A 24,382-nucleotide genomic window follows, 5' to 3' on the forward strand; every position below is an offset into this window, starting at 1 on the left:
TGTGTAGGGGTGTGTAGGGGTGTAGGGTGTGTAGGGGTGTAGGGTGTGTAGGTGTGTAGGGGTGTAGGTGTGTAGGGGTGTAGGGTGTAGGGGTGTGTAGGGTGTAGGGGTGTGTAGGGTGTAGGGGTGTAGGGTGTAGGTGTGTAGGGTGTAGGTGTGTAGGGGTGTAGGGGTGTAGGGTGTAGGTGTGTAGGGTGTAGGGGTGTAGGGTGTAGGGGTGTAGGGTGTAGGGGTGTAGGGGTGTAGGGGTGTAGGGTGTAGGGTGTAGTGTGTGTAGGGTGTGTAGGTGTGTAGGGTGTGTAGGGTGTGTAGGGGTGTAGGGTGTGTAGGGGTGTAGGGTGTGTAGGGGTGTAGGGTGTGTAGGTGTGTAGGGGTGTAGGTGTGTAGGGGTGTAGGGTGTAGGGGTGTAGGGGTGTAGGGTGTAGGGTGTAGGGGTGTGTAGGGTGTAGGAGTGTAGGGTGTAGGGGTGTAGGGTGTAGGGGTGTAGGGTGTAGGGGTGTAGGGTGTAGGGTGTAGGGGTGTGTAGGGTGTAGGGGTGTAGGGTGTAGGGTGTAGGGGTGTAGGGTGTAGGGTGTAGGGGTGTAGGGGTGTGTAGGGTGTAGGGGTGTAGGGTGTAGGGTGTAGGGGTGTAGGGTGTAGGGGTGTAGGGTGTAGGGGTGTAGGGGTGTAGGGTGTAGGGGTGTAGGGTGTAGGGGTGTAGGGGTGTGTAGGGTGTAGGGGTGTAGGGTGTAGGGGTGTAGGGTGTAGGGTGTAGGGTGTAGGGGTGTAGGGTGTAGGGTGTAGGTGTGTAGGGTGTAGGGTGTAGGGGTGTAGGGTGTAGGTGTGTAGGGTGTAGGGTGTAGGGGTGTAGGGTGTAGGTGTGTAGGGTGTAGGGGTGTAGGGTGTAGGGTGTAGGGGTGTAGGGTGTAGGGTGTAGGGGTGTAGGGGTGTAGGGTGTAGGGGTGTAGGGTGTAGGGGTGTAGGGTGTAGGGGTGTAGGGTGTAGGGGTGTAGGGGTGTAGGCTGTAGGGGTGTAGGCTGTAGGGGTGTAGGGTGTAGGGGTGTAGGGTGTAGGGGTGTGTAGGGTGTAGGGTGTAGGGGTGTAGGGGTGTAGGGTGTAGGGTGTAGGGGTGTAGGGTGTAGGGGTGTAGGGTGTAGGGGTGTAGGGGTGTAGGGTGTAGGGGTGTAGGGTGTAGGGGTGTAGGGTGTAGGGGTGTAGGGTGTAGGGTGTAGGGTGTAGGGGTGTAGGGTGTAGGGTGTAGGGGTGTAGGGTGTAGGGGTGTAGGGTGTAGGGGTGTAGGGTGTAGGTGTGTAGGGTGTAGGGTGTAGGGTGTAGGGGTGTAGGGTGTAGGGGTGTAGGGTGTAGGGGTGTAGGGTGTAGGGGTGTAGGGGTGTAGGGTGTAGGGTGTAGGTGTGTAGGGTGTAGGGTGTAGGGGTGTAGGGTGTAGGGGTGTAGGGTGTAGGGGTGTAGGGTGTAGGGGTGTAGGGTGTAGGGGTGTAGGGTGTAGGGGTGTAGGGTGTAGGGGTGTAGGGTGTAGGGGTGTAGGGGTGTAGGGTGTAGGGGTGTAGGGGTGTAGGGTGTAGGGTGTAGGGGTGTAGGGTGTAGGGTGTAGGGGTGTAGGGTGTAGGGTGTAGGGGTGTAGGGTGTAGGGGTGTACCCGTGTGACGGTGCTGTGCAGGGCCGGCACCGGCAGGCGTGGCAAGGAGGCCTGGAAAGAGAAGAGTAGCGGCCTCCTGCCCGAGAATAGTCTCACCAACACCTACACACACACACAGATACACACACAGATACACACACAGATACACACACAGATACACACACAGATACACACACAGATACACACACACACACAGACACACAGATACATACACAGAGATACACACACAGATACACACACACAGATAAACACACACAGATACACACACAGATACACACACACACACAGATACACATACACACACACACACAGATACACACACACACAGATACACACACACACAGATATACACACAGATACACACACACAGACACACACAGACACACACAGATATACACACACACAGGTTCACAGCCTCACCAACACCAACACACACAGATACACACACACACAGATACACACACACACAGATACACACACACACACACAGATACACACACACACAGATACACACACATACACAGATACACACACAGATACACACACACACAGATACACACACACACACAGATACACACACACACACAGATACACACACACAGATACACACACACACACAGATACACACACACAGATACACACACACACAGATACACACACACACAGATACACACACACACAGATACACACACATACACACACACACACAGATACACACACATACACACACACACACAGATACACACACACAACAACAACCGCCATTCGCCACTAAGTGGCGGTGACGTCACCACGACGCTTGTGCCAGGCTATGTGCACCCTGAGGCCACGTGAAGTGTCGAACGCCCGCTGGCAGGAGGTCACGGGGCAGACCCAGGTGCCACGGGTCGACTGACTGAGATGACTGGCTGATGCACCACCTGTGCCCCCTACTGTGCCAACCTGCTGTGCTTTAGCCACCCGGCGCTCCGCTCGTTGTTGTGAGCGTCGCTCCTCCGCCCTCCGTTGTTGTTGGAGGGCGACTGCCTCCAACTACCCAGTAGCATCCTTCACGAGCCTCCTCCACAGAGGCCGATCTTGACACCGCTGGTACCAGTCATCGGCAAGTCCACTCAGCTCTACGTACTCCTGTACCACATCACTCCATCTCTTCTCTAGCCCGTGCCGCGCCCGCTTAGCCCCCTCAATCCGGCCAAACAAAAGCTGTTTCGGCATGCGGTGGCTGGGCATGCGGGCTACATGACCCAGCCATCGCAGCCTTGCCTGCCGGAGGAGCTCACCGATGGGACCCTGCCCAGATCTTTCAAGGATTTGTGAGCTCCTCACACAATCCAGTCTGGTTAAACCCAGGATGGATCGTAGGCAGGCCAGCCTAAATGTTTCTAACCGGCGAAGATGTTCCATTAGGGGGGTCCACGTTTCGCAAGTGTAGAGAAGGGAGGGAATGACCGTGGCCGAGAAGACCTGAAGCTTAGTGCGGAGCGACAGACCAGGTAGCTTCCACACAGCGTTACGCAACCGATGAAAAGATATTGCCGCTCGACTGATTCGGAGTGAGACCTCTGCTGTTAAACTGGAGCCAGTCATAAGCACACTGCCCAGGTATGGGAAACTCTCCACTCTCTCCTCAACTGCCCCATCACCGATTGGGAGTTGTGGGGGCGGAGTGTCCGACGGTACAAAATACCCAGGCAGGTGCTTAGTTTTGGTGGGGCTGATGGTAAGGCCCCACCTCTTAGTGGCACGCTCCAGTCTCAGCAGCAGCGTCTCCAACTCCTCCTCTGACTGAGCAGCTATTACCAAATCATCAGCATACATAACGTGGTTGAGCAATAGGGAGCCATCCCTTGACCGCACCCGGGCATCGATTAGCCTCCCATTATATCTGTACCATATGGAGATTCCCCCGGTACAGCTATTGAAGGCTTCACGAACTACGTGGTCAAAATAGATGTTAAATAATGTGGGAGCCAGAGGACATCCCTGTCGCACCCCAAGGTGTACAGGGAATGGCTCTGACTCCCGGCCACGTAGTTTTACCCGGGCCCGCTCACCATCATGAAGGTCCTTAATGATCGTGAGCAGAGGGTCAGGTACTCCAAAAGCACGAAGAACGACCCAGAGCCCAGGCCTACTGATGGTATCATAGGCCTTGACCAGGTCAATAAAGCAGAGATGTAGGTCTTGTTGGAATTCCCTACACCTCTGCTGTAGCAGACGGACAGAAAATATGGCATCTGTGCAGGACCGCCCTTTCCTGAAACCGCATTGGGGCTCCGCAAGCCTCTCCTCAGCGTGCCTGGCAAGGCGATGCTGAATAATCCTTGCCAGGACCTTTCCCGGCACACTGAGAAGTGAGATGCCCCTGTAGTTGTTACAGTCTGTGCGGTCCCCCTTCTTAATAAGGGGGACCACCAGGGCATCCTTCCAATCCTGCGGAACCCGTCCAGTGGTCCAGACTGTTGTTATGATGTCATATAGGGCAGTCTGTGCACAAACGCCACCCTCCCTCAGCATTTCGCTTGGGAGATCATCTCTGCCCGCTGCCTTTCCTGGTCTCAGACTCCGTATCGCCTTCAATACTTCCTCAGCAGATGGCACCTCAGCCAGCCACTCACAGGGGGTGACTTCATCCAATATTTGAGGCACCGCAGCCTCAGCAGGGTCATCCTCACTTTGTGCCACGATGTTTTCCTGGCTGAGGGATTTTCCCTCCCCCAGGACCTCACAGAAATGCTCAGCAAATCTGCGAACCTGTTCCTGGGGGTCGGAAATTGGATCACCGTTTTTTCCCCTAATGATAGTAATAGGTGTGGCGCTGCAGGTTACTTTTTTGATGGAGTTAAATAGAGATTTGTGATCACGGGCCACTGAGGCAGACTCCATCTCCTCAGCAACCCGCGACCACCACCCATCCTTGCAGCGCCTCACGGCTCTCCGAACCTCCGAGCGAAGGCTGCGGTAAGCCTCCTCATTCTCTGACGTGGGATTCTGTAGCCGATGACAGTGGGCCTGTCGCTTTTTCTCAACCATCCTGAACAACTCCTCTGTCATCCAGGGTGTCTGGGGAGGTCTGGACCGCGTACCCAAAGCAGCCATTGCAGCTGCATGAGTCACAGTCCTAAACCTCGCCCATTTACCCTCGACATCAGGAGTCGGGGACGATGCCAATCCCAGCCGCAAGCGATGATGAAATTCTCGCTTGCAACTTTCATCAGATAACTGAGACCAGGCCACTTTAGGTTGGAATGGGGTCCTGGGTGTACACCCACCACCGGAGTGGAAGAATGGCAGGCGCATCTTACAGATGACTAGTCGATGGTCAGAGGGCAGATCAGCTCCACGGTAGGTCCTGGTGTCAAGGACATGGGCTCGCATTCGCTGGTCCGTCACTATGTAGTCCAGCAGATGTTCTTGCTTGGACCCGGCATGCATCCATGATGTTGTGTGGATGCGCCGATGCCGGAACAGCGTGTTGGTAATTACAAGCCCATGGGCTGCACAAAAATCTAGCAGCCTCCTACCGTTGTTATTGAGCTGATCTGGCCCATGCCCTCCAATCACTCCAGACCAGGTGCCAGTATCATGACCAACTCGGGCATTGAAGTCACCCAACATGATGACTCTATCCCGAGGGGCCACTTTAGCCAGCACCTGTGACAGGAGGTCACAGAAGGCATCTGACTCATCGGCTTTGCCTGCATCCCTCCACGGATGTTCATCTTCGGTGGGGGCATAAGTAACCACGACCACCATTCCTCGCCTCCGGTTGATGGGAAGGCGAGCCCAAAGTAGCCTGGGGCTTACAGCTTCCCACACCTCACCGCCACGCTCCCACGCCCCCTTCATTCTTTTGTTCAAAAGAAGACCCACACCCTGTTGTTTGGCAGTCTGCTGCCCCGAGTAGAGGACTGTCCACCCCTCATGGTGGCAGGAGCCAGAGCCGGTCCACCGGACCTCCTGAATGCCGCATAGATCCAGGCGGTACCGGTCCAGCTCCCGACAGAGGAGTGGCAGCCTCTCCTCTGCAGTGAGCGTTCGAACATTCCACGTGGCCACCCGTAGTGGCTTTTCGTTGTTTCTGGAGTAGCCCCGAGGGTAGGTATTCAATCTCCTGGCTCCGCCAATTGGGGTTTGGCCAGGAGACGTCATAGACGCCTGGCCCCCCGGGGCCTCCGGCACAAGCTTAGTTGTTACATATTTCAGTTTAATTCGTGGTTTTGTGGTAATTAATTGAAGGTGGAGGGGTTACCAGCCCCTCGCACCCGTCCAGAGCCCCCGTTTAGCCCCTGTGGTGGACACATATGCCATGAGGGGAGGAGCCAATCAAAATTGGATCTTCCCCCACAGCGCTGTCCACGACAGAGTTGCCCGTCCGGCACAGATACACACACACACAGATACACACACACACACAGATACACACACACAGATACACACACACAGATACACACACACACACAGATACACACACACACAGATACACACACACACACACAGATATACACACACACACAGATACACACACACACACAGATACACACACACACAGATACACACACATACACAGATACACACAACAAAGACAAAGATCCCCCATATAGCCTTAACAGACTGTAGGGGCAAGTGCTGTTAGCGAGCACCTATGAAGGCCGGAACGGTACACGAGGGGGTGGGTGGCCAGCACCACGCCCGACCGCCTTTGTCTCCCTAGTGGCAATGTTTACACACCGCACCAGGTACTCATTTGAGGCTGAGTCGACCTAGGAGAGGCCCGGGACCGGTTCAGATAATCGTCACTGGTGTTGGCCGTGAGCGGGAATCGAACCCGGGTCGCCAGGTTCATAGCGCAGCGCGCTAACCGCTACACACACAGATACACACACAACAACAACAACAACCGCCATTCGCCACTAAGTGGCGGTGACGTCACCACGACGCTTGTGCCAGGCTATGTGCACCCTGAGGCCACGTGAAGTGTCGAACGCCCGCTGGCAGGTGGTCACGGGGCAGACCCAGGTGCCACGGGTCGACTGACTGAGATGACTGGCTGATGCACCACCTGTGCCCCCTACTGTGCCAACCTGCTGTGCTTTAGCCACCCGGCGCTCCGCTCGCTGTTGTGAGCGTCGCTCCTCCGCACTCCGTTGTTGTTGGAGGGCAACTGCCTCCAACTGCCCAGTAGCATCCTTCACGAGCCTCCTCCACAGAGGCCGATCTTGACACCGCTGGTACCAGTCATCGGCAAGTCCACTCAGCTCCACGTCCTCCTGTACCACATCACTCCATCTCTTCTCTAGCCCGTGCCGCGCCCGCTTAGCCCCCTCAATCCGGCCAAACAAAACCTGTTTCGGCATGCGGTGGCTGGGCATGCGGGCTACATGACCCAGCCATCGCAGCCTTGCCTGCCGGAGGAGCTCACCGATGGGACCCTGCCCAGATCTTTCAAGGATTTGTGAGCTCCTCACACAATCCAGTCTGGTTAAACCCAGGATGGATCGTAGGCAGGCCAGCCTAAATGTTTCTAACCGGCGAAGATGTTCCATTAGGGGGGTCCACGTTTCGCAAGCGTAGAGAAGGGAGGGAATGACCATGGCCGAGAAGACCTGAAGCTTAGTGCGGAGCGACAGACCAGGTAGCTTCCACACAGCGTTACGCAACCGATTAAAAGATATTTCCGCTCGACTGATTCTGAGTGAGACCTCTGCTGTTAAACTGGAGCCAGTCATAAGCACACTGCCCAGGTATGGGAAACTCTCCACTCTCTCCACAACTGCCCCATCACCGATTGGGAGTTGTGGGGGTGGAGTGTCCGATGGTACAAAATACCCAGGCAGGTGCTTAGTTTTGGTGGGGCTGATGGTAAGGCCCCACCTCTTAGTGGCACGCTCCAGTCTCAGCAGCAGCGTCTCCAACTCCTCCTCTGACTGAGCAGCTATTACCAAGTCATCAGCATACATAACGTGGTTGAGCAATAGGGAGCCATCCCTTGACCGCACCCGGGCATCGATTAGCCTCCCATTATATCTGTACCATATGGAGATTCCCCCGGTACAGCTATTGAAGGCTTCACGAACTACGTGGTCAAAATAGATGTTAAATAATGTGGGAGCCAGAGGACATCCCTGTCGCACCCCAAGGTGTACAGGGAATGACTCTGACTCCCGGCCACGTAGTTTTACCCGGGCCCGCTCACCATCATGAAGGTCCTTAATGATCGTGAGCAGAGGGTCAGGTACTCCAAAAGCACGAAGAACGACCCAGAGCCCAGGCCTACTGATGGTATCATAGGCCTTGACCAGGTCAATAAAGCAGAGATGTAGGTCTTGTTGGAATTCCCTACACCTCTGCTGTAGCAGACGGACAGAAAATATGGCATCTGTGCAGGACCGCCCTTTCCTGAAACCGCATTGGGGCTCCGCAAGCCTCTCCTCAGCGTGCCTGGCAAGGCGATGCTGAATAATCCTTGCCAGGACCTTTCCCGGCACACTGAGGAGTGAGATGCCCCTGTAGTTGTTACAGTCTGTGCGGTCCCCCTTCTTAAAAAGGGGGACCACCAGGGCATCCTTCCAATCCTGCGGAACCCGTCCAGTGGTCCAGACTGTTGTTATGATGTCATATAGGGCAGTCTGTGCACAAACGCCACCCTCCCTCAGCATTTCGCTTGGGAGATCATCTCTGCCCGCTGCCTTTCCTGGTCTCAGACTCCGGATCGCCTTCAATACTTCCTCAGCAGATGGCACCTCAGCCAGCCACTCACAGGGGGTGACTTCATCCAATATTTGAGGCACCGCAGCCTCAGCAGGGTCATCCTCACTTTGTGCCACGGTGTTTTCTGGCTGAGGGATTTTCCCTCCCCCAGGACCTCACAGAAATGCTCAGCAAATCTGCGAACCTGTTCCTGGGGGTCGGAAATTGGATCACCGTTTTTTCCCCTAATGATGGTAATAGGTGTGGCGCTGCAGGTTACTTTTTTGATGGAGTTAAATAGAGATTTGTGATCACGGGCCACTGAGGCAGACTCCATCTCCTCAGCAACCCGCGACCACCATCCATCCTTGCAGCGCCTCACGGCTCTCCGAACCTCCGAGCGAAGGCTGCGGTAAGCCTCCTCATTCTCTGACGTGGGATTCTGTAGCCGATGACAGTGGGCCTGTCGCTTTTCTCAACCATCCTGAACAACTCCTCTGTCATCCAGGGTGTCTGGGGAGGTCTGGACCGCGTACCCAAAGCAGCCATTGCAGCTGCATGAGTCACAGTCCTAAACCTCGCCCATTTACCCTCGACATCAGGAGGAGTCGGGGACGATGCCAATTCCAGCCGCAAGCGATGATGAAATTCTCGCTTGCAACTTTCATCAGATAACTGAGACCAGGCCACTTTAGGTTGGAATGGGGTCCTGGGTGTACACCCACCACCGGAGTGGAAGAATGGCAGGCGCATCTTACAGATGACTAGTCGATGGTCAGAGGGCAGATCAGCTCCACGGTAGGTCCTGGTGTCAAGGACATGGGCTCGCATTCGCTGGTCCGTCACTATGTAGTCCAGCAGATGTTCTTGCTTGGACCCGGCATGCATCCATGATGTTGTGTGGATGCGCCGATGCCGGAACAGCGTGTTGGTAATTACAAGCCCATGGGCTGCACAAAAATCTAGCAGCCTCCTACCGTTGTTATTGAGCTGATCTGGCCCATGCCCTCCAATCACTCCAGACCAGGTGCCAGTATCATGACCAACTCGGGCATTGAAGTCACCCAACATGATGACTCTATCCCGAGGGGCCACTTTAGCCAGCACCTGTGACAGGAGGTCATAGAAGGCATCTGACTCATCGGCTTTGCCTGCATCCCTCCACGGATGTTCATCTTCGGTGGGGGCATAAGTAACCACGACCACCATTCCTCGCCTCCGGTTGATGGGAAGGCGAGCCCAAAGTAGCCTGGGGCTTACAGCTTCCCACACCTCACCGCCACGCTCCCACGCCCCCTTCATTCTTTTGTTCAAAAGAAGACCCACACCCTGTTGTTTGGCAGTCTGCTGCCCCGAGTAGAGGACTGTCCACCCCTCATGGTGGCAGGAGCCAGAGCCGGTCCACCGGACCTCCTGAATGCCGCATAGATCCAGGCGGTACCGGTCCAGCTCCCGACAGAGGAGTGGCAGCCTCTCCTCTGCAGTGAGCGTTCGAACATTCCACGTGGCCACCCGTAGTGGCTTTTCGTTGTTTCTGGAGTAGCCCCGAGGGTAGGTATTCAATCTCCTGGCTCCGCCAATTGGGGTTTGGCCAGGAGACGTCATAGACGCCTGGCCCCCCGGGGCCTCCGGCACAAGCTTAGTTGTTACATATTTCAGTTTAATTCGTGGTTTTGTGGTAATTAATTGAAGGTGGAGGGGTTACCAGCCCCTCGCACCCGTCCAGAGCCCCCGTTTAGCCCCTGTGGTGGACACAGATGCCATGAGGGGAGGAGCCAATCAAAATTGGATCTCCCCCCACAGCGCTGTCCACGACAGAGTTGCCCGTCCGGCACCGCGAGGAGGTAGGGGGTTGTTTTGCCACACACACAGAGACACACACACAGATACACACACAGAGATACATAAAGAGATACACACACAGAGACACACACACACAGATACATAGAGATACGCACACACACAGATACACACACACAGATACACACACACACAGATACACACACACACAGATACACACACATACACAGATACACACACACAGATACACACACACAGATACACACACACACAGATACACACACATACAGATACACGCACACACACAGATACACACACACACAGATACACGCACATACACAGATACACACACACACAGATACACACACACACAGATACACACACACACAGATACACACACACACAGATACACACACACAGATACACACACACAGATACACACACACAGATACACACACACAGATACACACACACACAGATACACACACACACAGATACACACACACACAGATACACACACACACAGATACACACACACAGATACACACACATACAGATACACACACACACAGATACACACACACACAGATACACACACATACACAGATACACACACACACAGATACACACACACACAGATACACACACATACAGATACACGCACACACACAGATACACACACACACAGATACACGCACATACACAGATACACACACACACAGATACACACACACACAGATACACACACACACAGATACACACACACACAGATACACACACACAGATACACACACACAGATACACACACACAGATACACACACACAGATACACACACACACAGATACACACACACACAGATACACACACACACAGATACACACACACACAGATACACACACACACAGATACACACACACAGATACACACACACACAGATACACACACACACAGATACACACACACACAGATACACACACATACACAGATACACACACACACAGATACACACACACACAGATACACACACACACAGATACACACACACACAGATACACACACAGATACACACACAGATACACACACACACAGATACACAATGGCCCTCACCCCCCCCTCTCCTCACCCCCCCTCCTACTCACCCCTCCCTCACCACCCCCTCCCTCACCCCCTCACCCCCTTCCTTCACATCCCCCCCTTCCTCAACCCCCCCCCTCATCACCCCCCCTCCTCACCCCCCAACCTCCTCACCCTCCCCCTCCTCACCCCACCCCTCCTCACCCCCCCCTCCTCACCCCCCCCCCTCCTCACCCCACCCCTCCTCACCTCACCCCCTCCTCACCCCTCCCTCACCCCACCCTCCTCACCCCACCCCTCCTCACCCCACCCCTCACCCCCTCCCTACCCCCCTCCCTACCCCCCTCCCTACCCCCCTCCTCACCCCCTCCCTCACCCCACCCCTCCTCACCCACCCTCACCCCCCTCCTCCCCCTCCTCCCCTCCCCCCCTCCCTCCCCCCTCCCCCCGCCTCCTGACCAGCCAGGCCCGTGTGAGCACGGTGGCCTTGCGGTGGGGGTGGAACATCCAGGCGTGGTAGGAGAGCAACAGGCGCAGCAACAGGCGCAGCAGCAGCACCAGCAGCAGCCACAGCAGCGTGGCAAACAGCAGCGCCGACAGCAGGCTGTTGCCTCCGTGGGAGAGGTAGCCACTGGGGGGGGGGGGGGGGGGGCAGGGGGGCAGGGGGGGGGGCAGGGGGGCAGAGGGGCAGGGGGGGCAAGGGGGGGGCAGGGGGGAAGAGGGGGTGAGGGGTGAGTGCTGGCAAACTTTGTACCCTGCTGTTGAACCCCTCAAGTGAACCCCTCAAGTGAACCCTGATGTTGAACCCCGCAAGTGAACCCCTCAAGTGAACCCCTCAAGTGAACCCTGATGTTGAACCCCGCAAGTGAACCCCTCAAGTGAACGCTGGTAGTGAACCCTGATGTTGAACCCCTCAAGTGAACCCCTCAAGTGAACGCTGGTAGTGAACCCTGATGTTGAACCCCTCAAGTGAACCCCTCAAGTGAACGCTGGTAGTGAACCCCTCAAGTGAACCCCTCAAGTGAACCCTGATGTTGAACCCCTCAAGTGAACCCCTCAAGTGAACGCTGGTAGTGAACCCTGATGTTGAACCCCTCAAGTGAACCCCTCAAGTGAACGCTGGTAGTGAACCCCTCAAGTGAACCCCTCAAGTGAACCCTGATGTTGAACCCCTCAAGTGAACCCCTCAAGTGAACGCTGGTAGTGAACCCCTCAAGTGAACCCCTCAAGTGAACCCTGATGTTGAACCCCTCAAGTGAACCCCTCAAGTGAACGCTGGTAGTGAACCCCTCAAGTGAACCCCTCAAGTGAACGCTGGTAGTGAACCCCTCAAGTGAACCCCTCAAGTGAACCCTGATGTTGAACCCCTCAAGTGAACCCCTCAAGTGAACGCTGGTAGTGAACCCCTCAAGTGAACCCCTCAAGTGAACCCTGATGTTGAACCCCTCAAGTGAACCCCTCAAGTGAACGCTGGTAGTGAACCCTGATGTTGAACCCCTCAAGTGAACCCCTCAAGTGAACGCTGGTAGTGAACCCCTCAAGTGAACCCCTCAAGTGAACGCTGGTAGTGAACCCCTCAAGTGAACCCCTCAAGTGAACCCTGATGTTGAACCCCTCAAGTGAACCCCTCAAGTGAACGCTGGTAGTGAACCCTGATGTTGAACCCCTCAAGTGAACCCCTCAAGTGAACCCCTCAAGTGAACCCTGATGTTGAACCCCTCAAGTGAACCCCTCAAGTGAACGCTGGTAGTGAACCCCTCAAGTGAACCCCTCAAGTGAACCCTGATGTTGAACCCCTCAAGTGAACCCCTCAAGTGAACGCTGGTAGTGAACCCCTCAAGTGAACCCCTCAAGTGAACCCTGATGTTGAACCCCTCAAGTGAACCCCTCAAGTGAACGCTGGTAGTGAACCCCTCAAGTGAACCCCTCAAGTGAACCCCTCAAGTGAACGCTGGTAGTGAACCCCACAAGTGAACCCCTCAAGTGAACCCCTCAAGTGAACGCTGGTAGTGAACCCTGATGTTGAACCCCACAAGTGAACCCCTCAAGTGAACGCTGGTAGTGAACCCCTCAAGTGAACCCCTCAAGTGAACCCTGGTGGTGAACCCCTCAAGTGAACCCCTCAAGTGAACGCTGGTAGTGAACCCCTCAAGTGAACCCCTCAAGTGAACCCTGGTGGTGAACCCCTCAAGTGAACCCCTCAAGTGAACGCTGGTAGTGAACCCCTCAAGTGAACCACTCAAGTGAACCCCACAAGTGAACCCCTCAAGTGAACCACTCAAGTGAACCCCTCAAGTGAACCCCTCAAGTGAACCCCGCAAGTGAACCCCACAAGTGAACCCCTCAAGTGAACCCCACAAGTGAACCCCTCAAGTGAACCCCTCAAGTGAACCCCTCAAGTGAACCCTGGTGGTGAACCCCTCAAGTGAACCCCTCAAGTGAACCCCACAAGTGAACCCCTCAAGTGAACCCCTCAAGTGAACCCCTCAAGTGAACCCCTCAAGTGAACCCTGGTGGTGAACCCCTCAAGTGAACCCCTCAAGTGAACCCCACAAGTGAACCCCTCAAGTGAACCCCTCAAGTGAACCCCACAAGTGAACCCCTCAAGTGAACCCTGGTGGTGAACCCCTCAAGTGAACCCCTCAAGTGAACCCCACAAGTGAACCCCACAAGTGAACCCCTCAAGTGAACCCCTCAAGTGAACCCCACAAGTGAACCCCTCAAGTGAACCCCTCAAGTGAACCCTGGTAGTGAACCCCTCAAGTGAACCCTGGTAGTGAACCCTGGTAGTGAACCCCTCAAGTGAACCCCACAAGTGAACCCCACAAGTGAACCCTGGTGGTGAACCCCACAAGTGAACCCCACAAGTGAACCCCACAAGTGAACCCCTCAAGTGAACCCCACAAGTGAACCCCTCAAGTGTACCCCTCAAGTGAACCCCTTAAGTGAACCCCTCAAGTGAACCCCACAAGTGAACCCCACAAGTGAACCCTGGTGGTGAACCCCACAAGTGAACCCCACAAGTGAACCCCTCAAGTGAACCCCACAAGTGAACCCCTCAAGTGAACCCCTCAAGTGAACCCCTCAAGTGAACCCCACAAGTGAACCCCTCAAGTGAACCCCACAAGTGAACCCCTCAAGTGAACCCCTCAATTGAACCCCTCAAGTGAACCCTGGTGGTGAACCCCACAAGTGAACCCCTCAAGTGAACCCCTCAAGTGAACCCCTCAAGTGAACCCCACAAGTGAACCCCACAAGTGAACCCCTCAAGTGAACCCCAGAAGTGAACCCTGGTAGTGAACCCCTCAAGTGAACCCCTCAAGTGAACCCCACAAGTGAACCCCTCAAGTGAACCCCATAAGTGAACCCCTCAAGTGAACCCCTCAAGTGAACCCCACAAGTGAACCCCTCAAGTGAACCCCACAAGTGAACCCCTCAAGTGAACCCCTCAAGTGAACCCCACAAGTGAACCCCTCAAGTGAACCCCACAAGTGAACCCCTCAAGTGAACCCTGGTAGTGAACCCCTCAAGTGAACCCCTCAAGTGAACCCCTCAAGTGAACCCCACAAGTGAACCCGACAAGTGAACCCCTCAAGTGAACCCCTCAAGTGAACCCCACAAGTGAACGCTGGTAGTGAACCCCTCAAGTGAACCCCACAAGTGAACCCCTCAAGTGAACCCCTCAAGTGAACCCCTCAAGTGAACCCCTCAAGTGAACCCCACAAGTGAACGCTGGTAGTGAACCCCTCAAGTGAACCCCTCAAGTGAACCCCTCAAGTGAACCCTGGTGGTGAACCCCTCAAGTGAACCCCTCAAGTGAACCCCTCAAGTGAACGCTGGTAGTGAACCCCACAAGTGAACCCCTCAAGTGAACCCCTCAAGTGAACCCCTCAAGTGAACCCCGCAAGTGAACGCTGGTAGTGAACCCCTCAAGTGAACCCCTCAAGTGAACCCCTCAAGTGAACCCCTCAAGTGAACCCCTCAAGTGAACGCTGGTAGTGAACCCCTCAAGTGAACCCCTCAAGTGAACCTCGCAAGTGAACCCCACAAGTGAACCCCTCAAGTGAACCCCTCAAGTGAACCCCTCAAGTGAACCCCACAAGTGAACCCCTCACGTGAACCCCTCAAGTGAACCCCACAAGTGAACCCCTCAAGTGAACCCCTCAAGTGAACCCCACAAGTGAACCCCACAAGTGAACCCCTCAAGTGAACCCCTCAAGTGAACCCCTCAAGTGAACCCCTCAAGTGAACCCCACAAGTGAACCCCACAAGTGAACCCCACAAGTGAACCCCTCAAGTGAACCCCTCACGTGAACCCCACAAGTGAACCCCTCAAGTGAACCCCTCAAGTGAACCCCTCAAGTGAACCCCTCACGTGAACCCCACAAGTGAACCCCTCAAGTGAACCCCACAAGTGAACCCCTCAAGTGAACCCCTCAAGTGAACCCCTCAAGTGAACCCCACAGGTGAACCCTGCAAGTGAACCCCTCAAGTGAACCCCTCAAGTGAACCCTGCAAGTGAACCCCTCAAGTGAACCCCACAGGTGAACCCCTCAAGTGAACCCCTCAAGTGAACCCCTCAAGTGAACCCCTCAAGTGAACCCCGCAAGTGAACCCCTCAAGTGAACCCCTCAAGTGAACCCCTCAAGTGAACCCCTCAAGTGAACCCCACAAGTGAACCCCACAAGTGAACCCCTCAAGTGAACCCCTCAAGTGAACCCCTCAAGTGAACCCTGGTAGTGAACCCCTCAAGTGAACCCCTCAAGTGAACCCCTCAAGTGAACCCCACAAGTGAACCCTGGTAGTGAACCCCACAAGTGAACCCCTCAAGTGAACCCCACAAGTGAACCCCTCAAGTGAACCCCTCAAGTGAACCCTGGTAGTGGACCCCACAAGTGAACCCCTCAAGTGAACCCCTCAAGTGAACCCCACAAGTGAACCCCTCAAGTGAACCCCACAAGTGAACCCCTCAAGTGAACCCCTCAAGTGAACCCCTCAAGTGAACCCCACAAGTGAACCCCACAAGTGAACCCCACAAGTGAACCCCACAAGTGAACCCCTCAAGTGAACGCTGGTAGTGAACCCCTCAAGTGAACCCCACAAGTGAACCCCTCAAGTGAACCCCACAAGTGAACCCCTCAAGTGAACGCTGGTAGTGAACCCCTCAAGTGAACCCCTCAAGTGAACCCCGCAAGTGAACCCCTCAAGTGAACCCCTCAAGTGAACCCCTCAAGTGAACCCTGGTGGTGAACCCCGCAAGTGAACCCCTCAAGTGAACCCCTCAAGTGAACCCCACAAGTGAACCCCTCAAGTGAACCCCTCAAGTGAACCCCTCAAGTGAACCCCACAAGTGAACCCCTCAAGTGAACCCCACAAGTGAACCCCTCAAGTGAACCCCTCAAGTGAACCCCACAAGTGAACCCCACAAGTGAACCCCTCAAGTGAACCCCTCAAGTGAACCCCAAAAGTGAACCACTCAAGTGAACCCCACAAGTGAACGCTGGTAGTGAACCCCTCAAGTGAACCCCACAAGTGAACCCCTCAAGTGAACCCCACAAGTGAACCCCTCAAGTGAACCCCACAAGTGAACCCCTCAAGTGAACCCCACAAGTGAACCCCACAAGTGAACCCCACAAGTGAACCCCTCAAGTGAACCCTGGTGGTGAACCCCCTCAAGTGAACCCCTGGTAGTGAACCCCTCAAGTGAACCCCTCAAGTGAACCCCACAAGTGAACCCCACAAGTGAACCCCTCAAGTGAACCCCACAAGTGAACCCCTCAAGTGAACCCCACAAGTGAACCCCACAAGTGAACCCCTCAAGTGAACCCCGCAAGTGAACCCCACAAGTGAACCCCTCAAGTGAACCCCACAAGTGAACCCCTCAAGTGAACCCCGCAAGTGAACCCCTCAAGTGAACCCCACAAGTGAACCCCTCAAGTGAACCCCTCAAGTGAACCCCACAAGTGAACCCCTCAAGTGAACCTCACAAGTGAACCCCTCAAGTGAACCCCTCAAGTGAACCCCACAAGTGAACCCCTCAAGTGAACCCCACAAGTGAACCCCACAAGTGAACCCCTCAAGTGAACCCCTCAAGTGAACCCCTCACGTGAACCCCTCAAATGAACCCCTCAAATGAACCCCTCAAGTGAACCCCTCAAGTGAACCCCACAAGTGAACCCCACAAGTGAACCCCACAAGTGAACCCCTCAAGTGAACCCCACAAGTGAACCCCTCACGTGAACCCCACAAGTGAACCCCTCAAATGAACCCCTCAAGTGAACCCCTCAAGTGAACCCCTCACGTGAACCCCACAAGTGAACCCCTCAAGTGAACCCCACAAGTGAACCCCTCAAGTGAACCCCTCAAGTGAACCCCTCAAGTGAACCCCACAGGTGAACCCCGCAAGTGAACCCCTCAAGTGAACCCCTCAAGTGAACCCCGCAAGTGAACCCCTCAAGTGAACCCCTCAAGTGAACCCCTCAAGTGAACCCCTCAAGTGAACCCCGCAAGTGAACCCCTCAAGTGAACCCCTCAAGTGAACCCCTCAAGTGAACCCCTCAAGTGAACCCCTCAAGTGAACCCCTCAAGTGAACCCCTCAAGTGAACCCCACAAGTGAACCCCTCAAGTGAACCCCTCAAGTGAACCCTGGTAGTGAACCCCTCAAGTGAACCCCTCAAGTGAACCCCTCAAGTGAACCCCACAAGTGAACCCTGGTAGTGAACCCCACAAGTGAACCCCTCAAGTGAACCCCACAAGTGAACCCCTCAAGTGAACCCCTCAAGTGAACCCTGGTAGTGGACCCCAAAAGTGAACCCCTCAAGTGAACCCCTCAAGTGAACCCCACAAGTGAACCCCTCAAGTGAACCCCACAAGTGAACCCCTCAAGTGAACCCCTCAAGTGAACCCCTCAAGTGAACCCCACAAGTGAACCCCACAAGTGAACCCCTCAAGTGAACCCCACAAGTGAACCCCACAAGTGAACCCCTCAAGTGAACGCTGGTAGTGAACCCCTCAAGTGAACCCCACAAGTGAACCCCTCAAGTGAACCCCACAAGTGAACCCCTCAAGTGAACGCTGGTAGTGAACCCCTCAAGTGAACCCCTCAAGTGAACCCCTCAAGTGAACCCCGCAAGTGAACCCCTCAAGTGAACCCCTCAAGTGAACCCCTCAAGTGAACCCCATAAGTGAACCCCTCAAGTGAACCCCACAAGTGAACCCCTCAAGTGAACCCCGCAAGTGAACCCCACAAGTGAACCCCTCAAGTGAACCCCTCAAGTGAACCCCACAAGTGAACCCCACAAGTGAACTCCTCAAGTGAACCCCTCAAGTGAACCCCAAAAGTGAACCCCTCAAGTGAACCCCACAAGTGAACGCTGGTAGTGAACCCCTCAAGTGAACCCCACAAGTGAACCCCTCAAGTGAACCCCACAAGTGAACCCCTCAAGTGAACCCCTCAAGTGAACCCCTCAAGTGAACCCCACAAGTGAACCCCTCAAGTGAACCCCACAAGTGAACCCCACAAGTGAACCCCTCAAGTGAACCCTGGTGGTGAACCCCCTCAAGTGAACCCCTGGTAGTGAACCCCTCAAGTGAACCCCTCAAGTGAACCCCTCAAGTGAACCCCACAAGTGAACCCCTCAAGTGAACCCCACAAGTGAACCCCACAAGTGAACCCCTCAAGTGAACCCCTCAAGTGAACCCCGCAAGTGAACCCCACAAGTGAACCCCTCAAGTGAACCCCACAAGTGAACCCCTCAAGTGAACCCCGCAAGTGAACCCCTCAAGTGAACCCCACAAGTGAACCCCTCAAGTGAACCCCTCAAGTGAACCCCTCAAGTGAACCCCTCAAGTGAACCCCACAAGTGAACCCCTCAAGTGAACCCCTCAAGTGAACCCCTCAAGTGAACCCTGGTAGTGAACCCCTCAAGTGAACCCCTCAAGTGAACCCCTCAAGTGAACCCCACAAGTGAACCCTGGTAGTGAACCCCACAAGTGAACCCCTCAAGTGAACCCCACAAGTGAACCCCTCAAGTGAACCCCTCAAGTGAACCCTGGTAGTGGACCCCACAAGTGAACCCCTCAAGTGAACCCCTCAAGTGAACCCCACAAGTGAACCCCACAAGTGAACCCCACAAGTGAACCCCTCAAGTGAACCCCACAAGTGAACCCCTCAAGTGAACCCCTCAAGTGAACCCCTCAAGTGAACCCCACAAGTGAACCCCACAAGTGAACCCCTCAAGTGAACCCCACAAGTGAACCCCACAAGTGAACCCCTCAAGTGAACGCTGGTAGTGAACCCCTCAAGTGAACCCCACAAGTGAACCCCTCAAGTGAACCCCACAAGTGAACCCCTCAAGTGAACGCTGGTAGTGAACCCCTCAAGTGAACCCCTCAAGTGAACCCCTCAAGTGAACCCCGCAAGTGAACCCCTCAAGTGAACCCCTCAAGTGAACCCCTCAAGTGAACCCCATAAGTGAACCCCTCAAGTGAACCCCACAAGTGAACCCCTCAAGTGAACCCCGCAAGTGAACCCCACAAGTGAACCCCTCAAGTGAACCCCTCAAGTGAACCCCACAAGTGAACCCCACAAGTGAACTCCTCAAGTGAACCCCTCAAGTGAACCCCAAAAGTGAACCCCTCAAGTGAACCCCACAAGTGAACGCTGGTAGTGAACCCCTCAAGTGAACCCCACAAGTGAACCCCTCAAGTGAACCCCACAAGTGAACCCCTCAAGTGAACCCCTCAAGTGAACCCCTCAAGTGAACCCCACAAGTGAACCCCTCAAGTGAACCCCACAAGTGAACCCCACAAGTGAACCCCTCAAGTGAACCCTGGTGGTGAACCCCCTCAAGTGAACCCCTGGTAGTGAACCCCTCAAGTGAACCCCTCAAGTGAACCCCACAAGTGAACCCCACAAGTGAACCCCACAAGTGAACCCCTCAAGTGAACCCCACAAGTGAACCCCTCAAGTGAACCCCACAAGTGAACCCCACAAGTGAACCCCTCAAGTGAACCCCTCAAGTGAACCCCGCAAGTGAACCCCACAAGTGAACCCCTCAAGTGAACCCCACAAGTGAACCCCTCAAGTGAACCCCGCAAGTGAACCCCTCAAGTGAACCCCACAAGTGAACCCCTCAAGTGAACCCCTCAAGTGAACCCCACAAGTGAACCCCTCAAGTGAACCTCACAAGTGAACCCCTCAAGTGAACCCCTCAAGTGAACCCCACAAGTGAACCCCTCAAGTGAACCCCACAAGTGAACCCCACAAGTGAACCCCTCAAGTGAACCCCTCAAGTGAACCCCTCAAGTGAACCCCTCAAGTGAACCCCTCAAGTGAACCCCACAAGTGAACCCCACAAGTGAACCCCACAAGTGAACCCCTCAAGTGAACCCCTCACGTGAACCCCACAAGTGAACCCCTCAAGTGAACCCCTCAAGTGAACCCCTCACGTGAACCCCACAAGTGAACCCCTCAAGTGAACCCCACAAGTGAACCCCTCAAGTGAACCCCTCAAGTGAACCCCTCAAGTGAACCCCACAGGTGAACCCCGCAAGTGAACCCCTCAAGTGAACCCCTCAAGTGAACCCCGCAAGTGAACCCCGCAAGTGAACCCCACAGGTGAACCCCTCAAGTGAACCCCTCAAGTGAACCCCTCAAGTGAACCCCTCAAGTGAACCCCTCAAGTGAACCCCGCAAGTGAACCCCTCAAGTGAACCCCTCAAGTGAACCCCTCAAGTGAACCCCACAAGTGAACCCCTCAAGTGAACCCCTCAAGTGAACCCCTCAAGTGAACCCCACAAGTGAACCCCTCAAGTGAACCCCTCAAGTGAACCCCTCAAGTGAACCCTGGTAGTGAACCCCTCAAGTGAACCCCTCAAGTGAACCCCTCAAGTGAACCCCACAAGTGAACCCTGGTAGTGAACCCCACAAGTGAACCCCTCAAGTGAACCCCACAAGTGAACCCCTCAAGTGAACCCCTCAAGTGAACCCTGGTAGTGGACCCCACAAGTGAACCCCTCAAGTGAACCCCTCAAGTGAACCCCACAAGTGAACCCCACAAGTGAACCCCTCAAGTGAACCCCACAAGTGAACCCCTCAAGTGAACCCCTCAAGTGAACCCCTCAAGTGAACCCCACAAGTGAACCCCACAAGTGAACCCCTCAAGTGAACCCCACAAGTGAACCCCACAAGTGAACCCCTCAAGTGAACGCTGGTAGTGAACCCCTCAAGTGAACCCCACAAGTGAACCCCTCAAGTGAACCCCACAAGTGAACCCCTCAAGTGAACGCTGGTAGTGAACCCCTCAAGTGAACCCCTCAAGTGAACCCCTCAAGTGAACCCCGCAAGTGAACCCCTCAAGTGAACCCCTCAAGTGAACCCCTCAAGTGAACCCTGGTGGTGAACCCCGCAAGTGAACCCCTCAAGTGAACCCCTCAAGTGAACCCCACAAGTGAACCCCTCAAGTGAACCCCTCAAGTGAACCCCTCAAGTGAACCCCACAAGTGAACCCCTCAAGTGAACCCCTCAAGTGAACCCCACAAGTGAACCCCACAAGTGAACCCCTCAAGTGAACCCCTCAAGTGAACCCCAAAAGTGAACCCCTCAAGTGAACCCCACAAGTGAACGCTGGTAGTGAACCCCTCAAGTGAACCCCACAAGTGAACCCCTCAAGTGAACCCCACAAGTGAACCCCTCAAGTGAACCCCTCAAGTGAACCCCTCAAGTGAACCCCACAAGTGAACCCCTCAAGTGAACCCCACAAGTGAACCCCACAAGTGAACCCCACAAGTGAACCCCTCAAGTGAACCCTGGTGGTGAACCCCCTCAAGTGAACCCCTGGTAGTGAACCCCTCAAGTGAACCCCTCAAATGAACCCCACAAGTGAACCCCACAAGTGAACCCCTCAAGTGAACCCCACAAGTGAACCCCTCAAGTGAACCCCACAAGTGAACCCCACAAGTGAACCCCTCAAGTGAACCCCTCAAGTGAACCCCGCAAGTGAACCCCACAAGTGAACCCCTCAAGTGAACCCCACAAGTGAACCCCTCAAGTGAACCCCGCAAGTGAACCCCTCAAGTGAACCCCACAAGTGAACCCCTCAAGTGAACCCCTCAAGTGAACCCCAAAAGTGAACCCCTCAAGTGAACCTCACAAGTGAACCCCTCAAGTGAACCCCTCAAGTGAACCCCACAAGTGAACCCCTCAAGTGAACCCCACAAGTGAACCCCTCAAGTGAACCCCACAAGTGAACCCCACAAGTGAACCCCTCAAGTGAACCCCTCAAGTGAACCCCTCAAGTGAACTCTGGTGGTCAACCCCTCAAGTGAACCCCTCAAGTGAACCCCTCAAGTGAACCCTGGTGGTGAACCCCGCAAGTGAACCCCACAAGTGAACCCCTCAAGTGAACCCCTCAAGTGAACCCCACAAGTGAACCCCACAAGTGAACGCTGGTAGTGAACCCCTCAAGTGAACCCCTCAAGTGAACCCCTCAAGTGAACCCCTCAAGTGAACCCCTCAAGTGAACCCCTCAAGTGAACCTCACAAGTGAACCCCTCAAGTGAACCCCTCAAGTGAACCCCTCAAGTGAACCCCACAAGTGAACCCCTCAAGTGAACCCCACAAGTGAACCCCTCAAGTGAACCCCACAAGTGAACCCCTCAAGTGAACCCTGGTGGTGAACCCCTCAAGTGAACCCCTCAAGTGAACCCCTCAAGTGAACCCCTAAAGTGAACCCTGGTGGTGAACCCCTCAAGTGAACCCCTCAAGTGAACCCCTCAAGTGAACCCCGCAAGTGAACGCTGGTGGTGAACCCCTCAAGTGAACCCCTCAAGTGAACCCCTCAAGTGAACCCCACAAGTGAACCCCACAAGTGAACCCCTCAAGTGAACCACTCAAGTGAACCCCTCAAGTGAACCCCTCAAGTGAACCCCACAAGTGAACCCCTCAAGTGAACCCCTCAAGTGAACCCCTCAAGTGAACCCCTCAAGTGAACCCCTCAAGTGAACGCTGGTAGTGAACCCCACAAGTGAACCCCTCAAGTGAACCCCTCAAGTGAACCCCGCAAGTGAACGCTGGTAGTGAACCCCTCAAGTGAACCCCTCAAGTGAACCCCGCAAGTGAACCCCTCAAGTGAACCCCACAAGTGAACCCCTCAAGTGAACCCCTCAAGTGAACCCCTCAAGTGAACCCCACAAGTGAACCCCTCAAGTGAACCCCACAAGTGAACCCCTCAAGTGAACCCCTCAAGTGAACCCCTCAAGTGAACCCCACAAGTGAACCCCACAAGTGAACCCCTCAAGTGAACCCCTCAAGTGAACCCCTCAAGTGAACCCCACAAGTGAACCCCTCAAGTGAACCCCACAAGTGAACCCCTCAAGTGAACCCCTCAAGTGAACCCCTCAAGTGAACCCCACAAGTGAACCCCACAAGTGAACCCCTCAAGTGAACCCCTCAAGTGAACCCCACAAGTGAACCCCTCAAGTGAACCCCACAAGTGAACCCCTCAAGTGAACCCCTCAAGTGAACCCCACAAGTGAACCCCTCAAGTGAACCCCTCAAGTGAACCCCTCAAGTGAACCCCTCAAGTGAACCCCTCAAGTGAACCCCTCAAGTGAACCCTGGTAGTGAACCCCACAAGTGAACCCCACAAGTGAACCCCTCAAGTGAACCCCACAAGTGAACCCCTCAAGTGAACCCCTCAAGTGAACCCCACAAGTGAACCCCACAAGTGAACCCCTCAAGTGAACCCCTCAAGTGAACCCCACAAGTGAACCCCTCAAGTGAACCCCTCAAGTGAACCCCACAAGTGAACCCCTCAAGTGAACCCCTCAAGTGAACCCCACAAGTGAACCCCACAAGTGAACCCCTCAAGTGAACCCCTCAAGTGAACCCCACAAGTGAACCCCTCAAGTGAACCCCGCAAGTGAACCCCTCAAGTGAACCCCTCAAGTGAACCCCTCAAGTGAACCCCACAAGTGAACCCCACAAGTGAACCCCACAAGTGAACCCCTCAAGTGAACCCCACAAGTGAACCCCACAAGTGAACCCCACAAGTGAACCCCACAAGTGAACCCCACAAGTGAACCCCTCAAGTGAACCCCTCAAGTGAACCCCACAAGTGAACCCCTCAAGTGAACCCCTCAAGTGAACCCCTCAAGTGAACCCCTCAAGTGAACGCTG

General features: G+C 54.8%; 1 protein-coding gene across 1 annotated transcript in view; it reads right to left on the bottom strand.

Annotated features, from left to right (window-relative positions):
* LOC116937787 (carnitine O-palmitoyltransferase 1, liver isoform-like) overlaps positions 1–24,382 on the bottom strand; it is a 142,724-nt gene that overhangs the window by 81,075 nt on the left and 37,267 nt on the right. Inside the window, exons 4-5 of the mRNA XM_076057228.1 lie at positions 11,661–11,832; positions 1,637–1,738 (exon numbers count right to left, since the gene is read on the bottom strand). Coding sequence (XP_075913343.1) covers positions 1,637–1,738; positions 11,661–11,832 — 274 coding nt within the window. The remainder of the gene's footprint in view (positions 1–1,636; positions 1,739–11,660; positions 11,833–24,382) is intronic.

The sequence above is a fragment of the Petromyzon marinus genome, chromosome 80 (genome assembly GCF_048934315.1).
Source record: "Petromyzon marinus isolate PM22_M1 ecotype Great Lakes invasive population chromosome 80, UKy_Petmar_22M1.pri1.0, whole genome shotgun sequence".
NCBI lineage: Eukaryota > Metazoa > Chordata > Hyperoartia > Petromyzontiformes > Petromyzontidae > Petromyzon > Petromyzon marinus.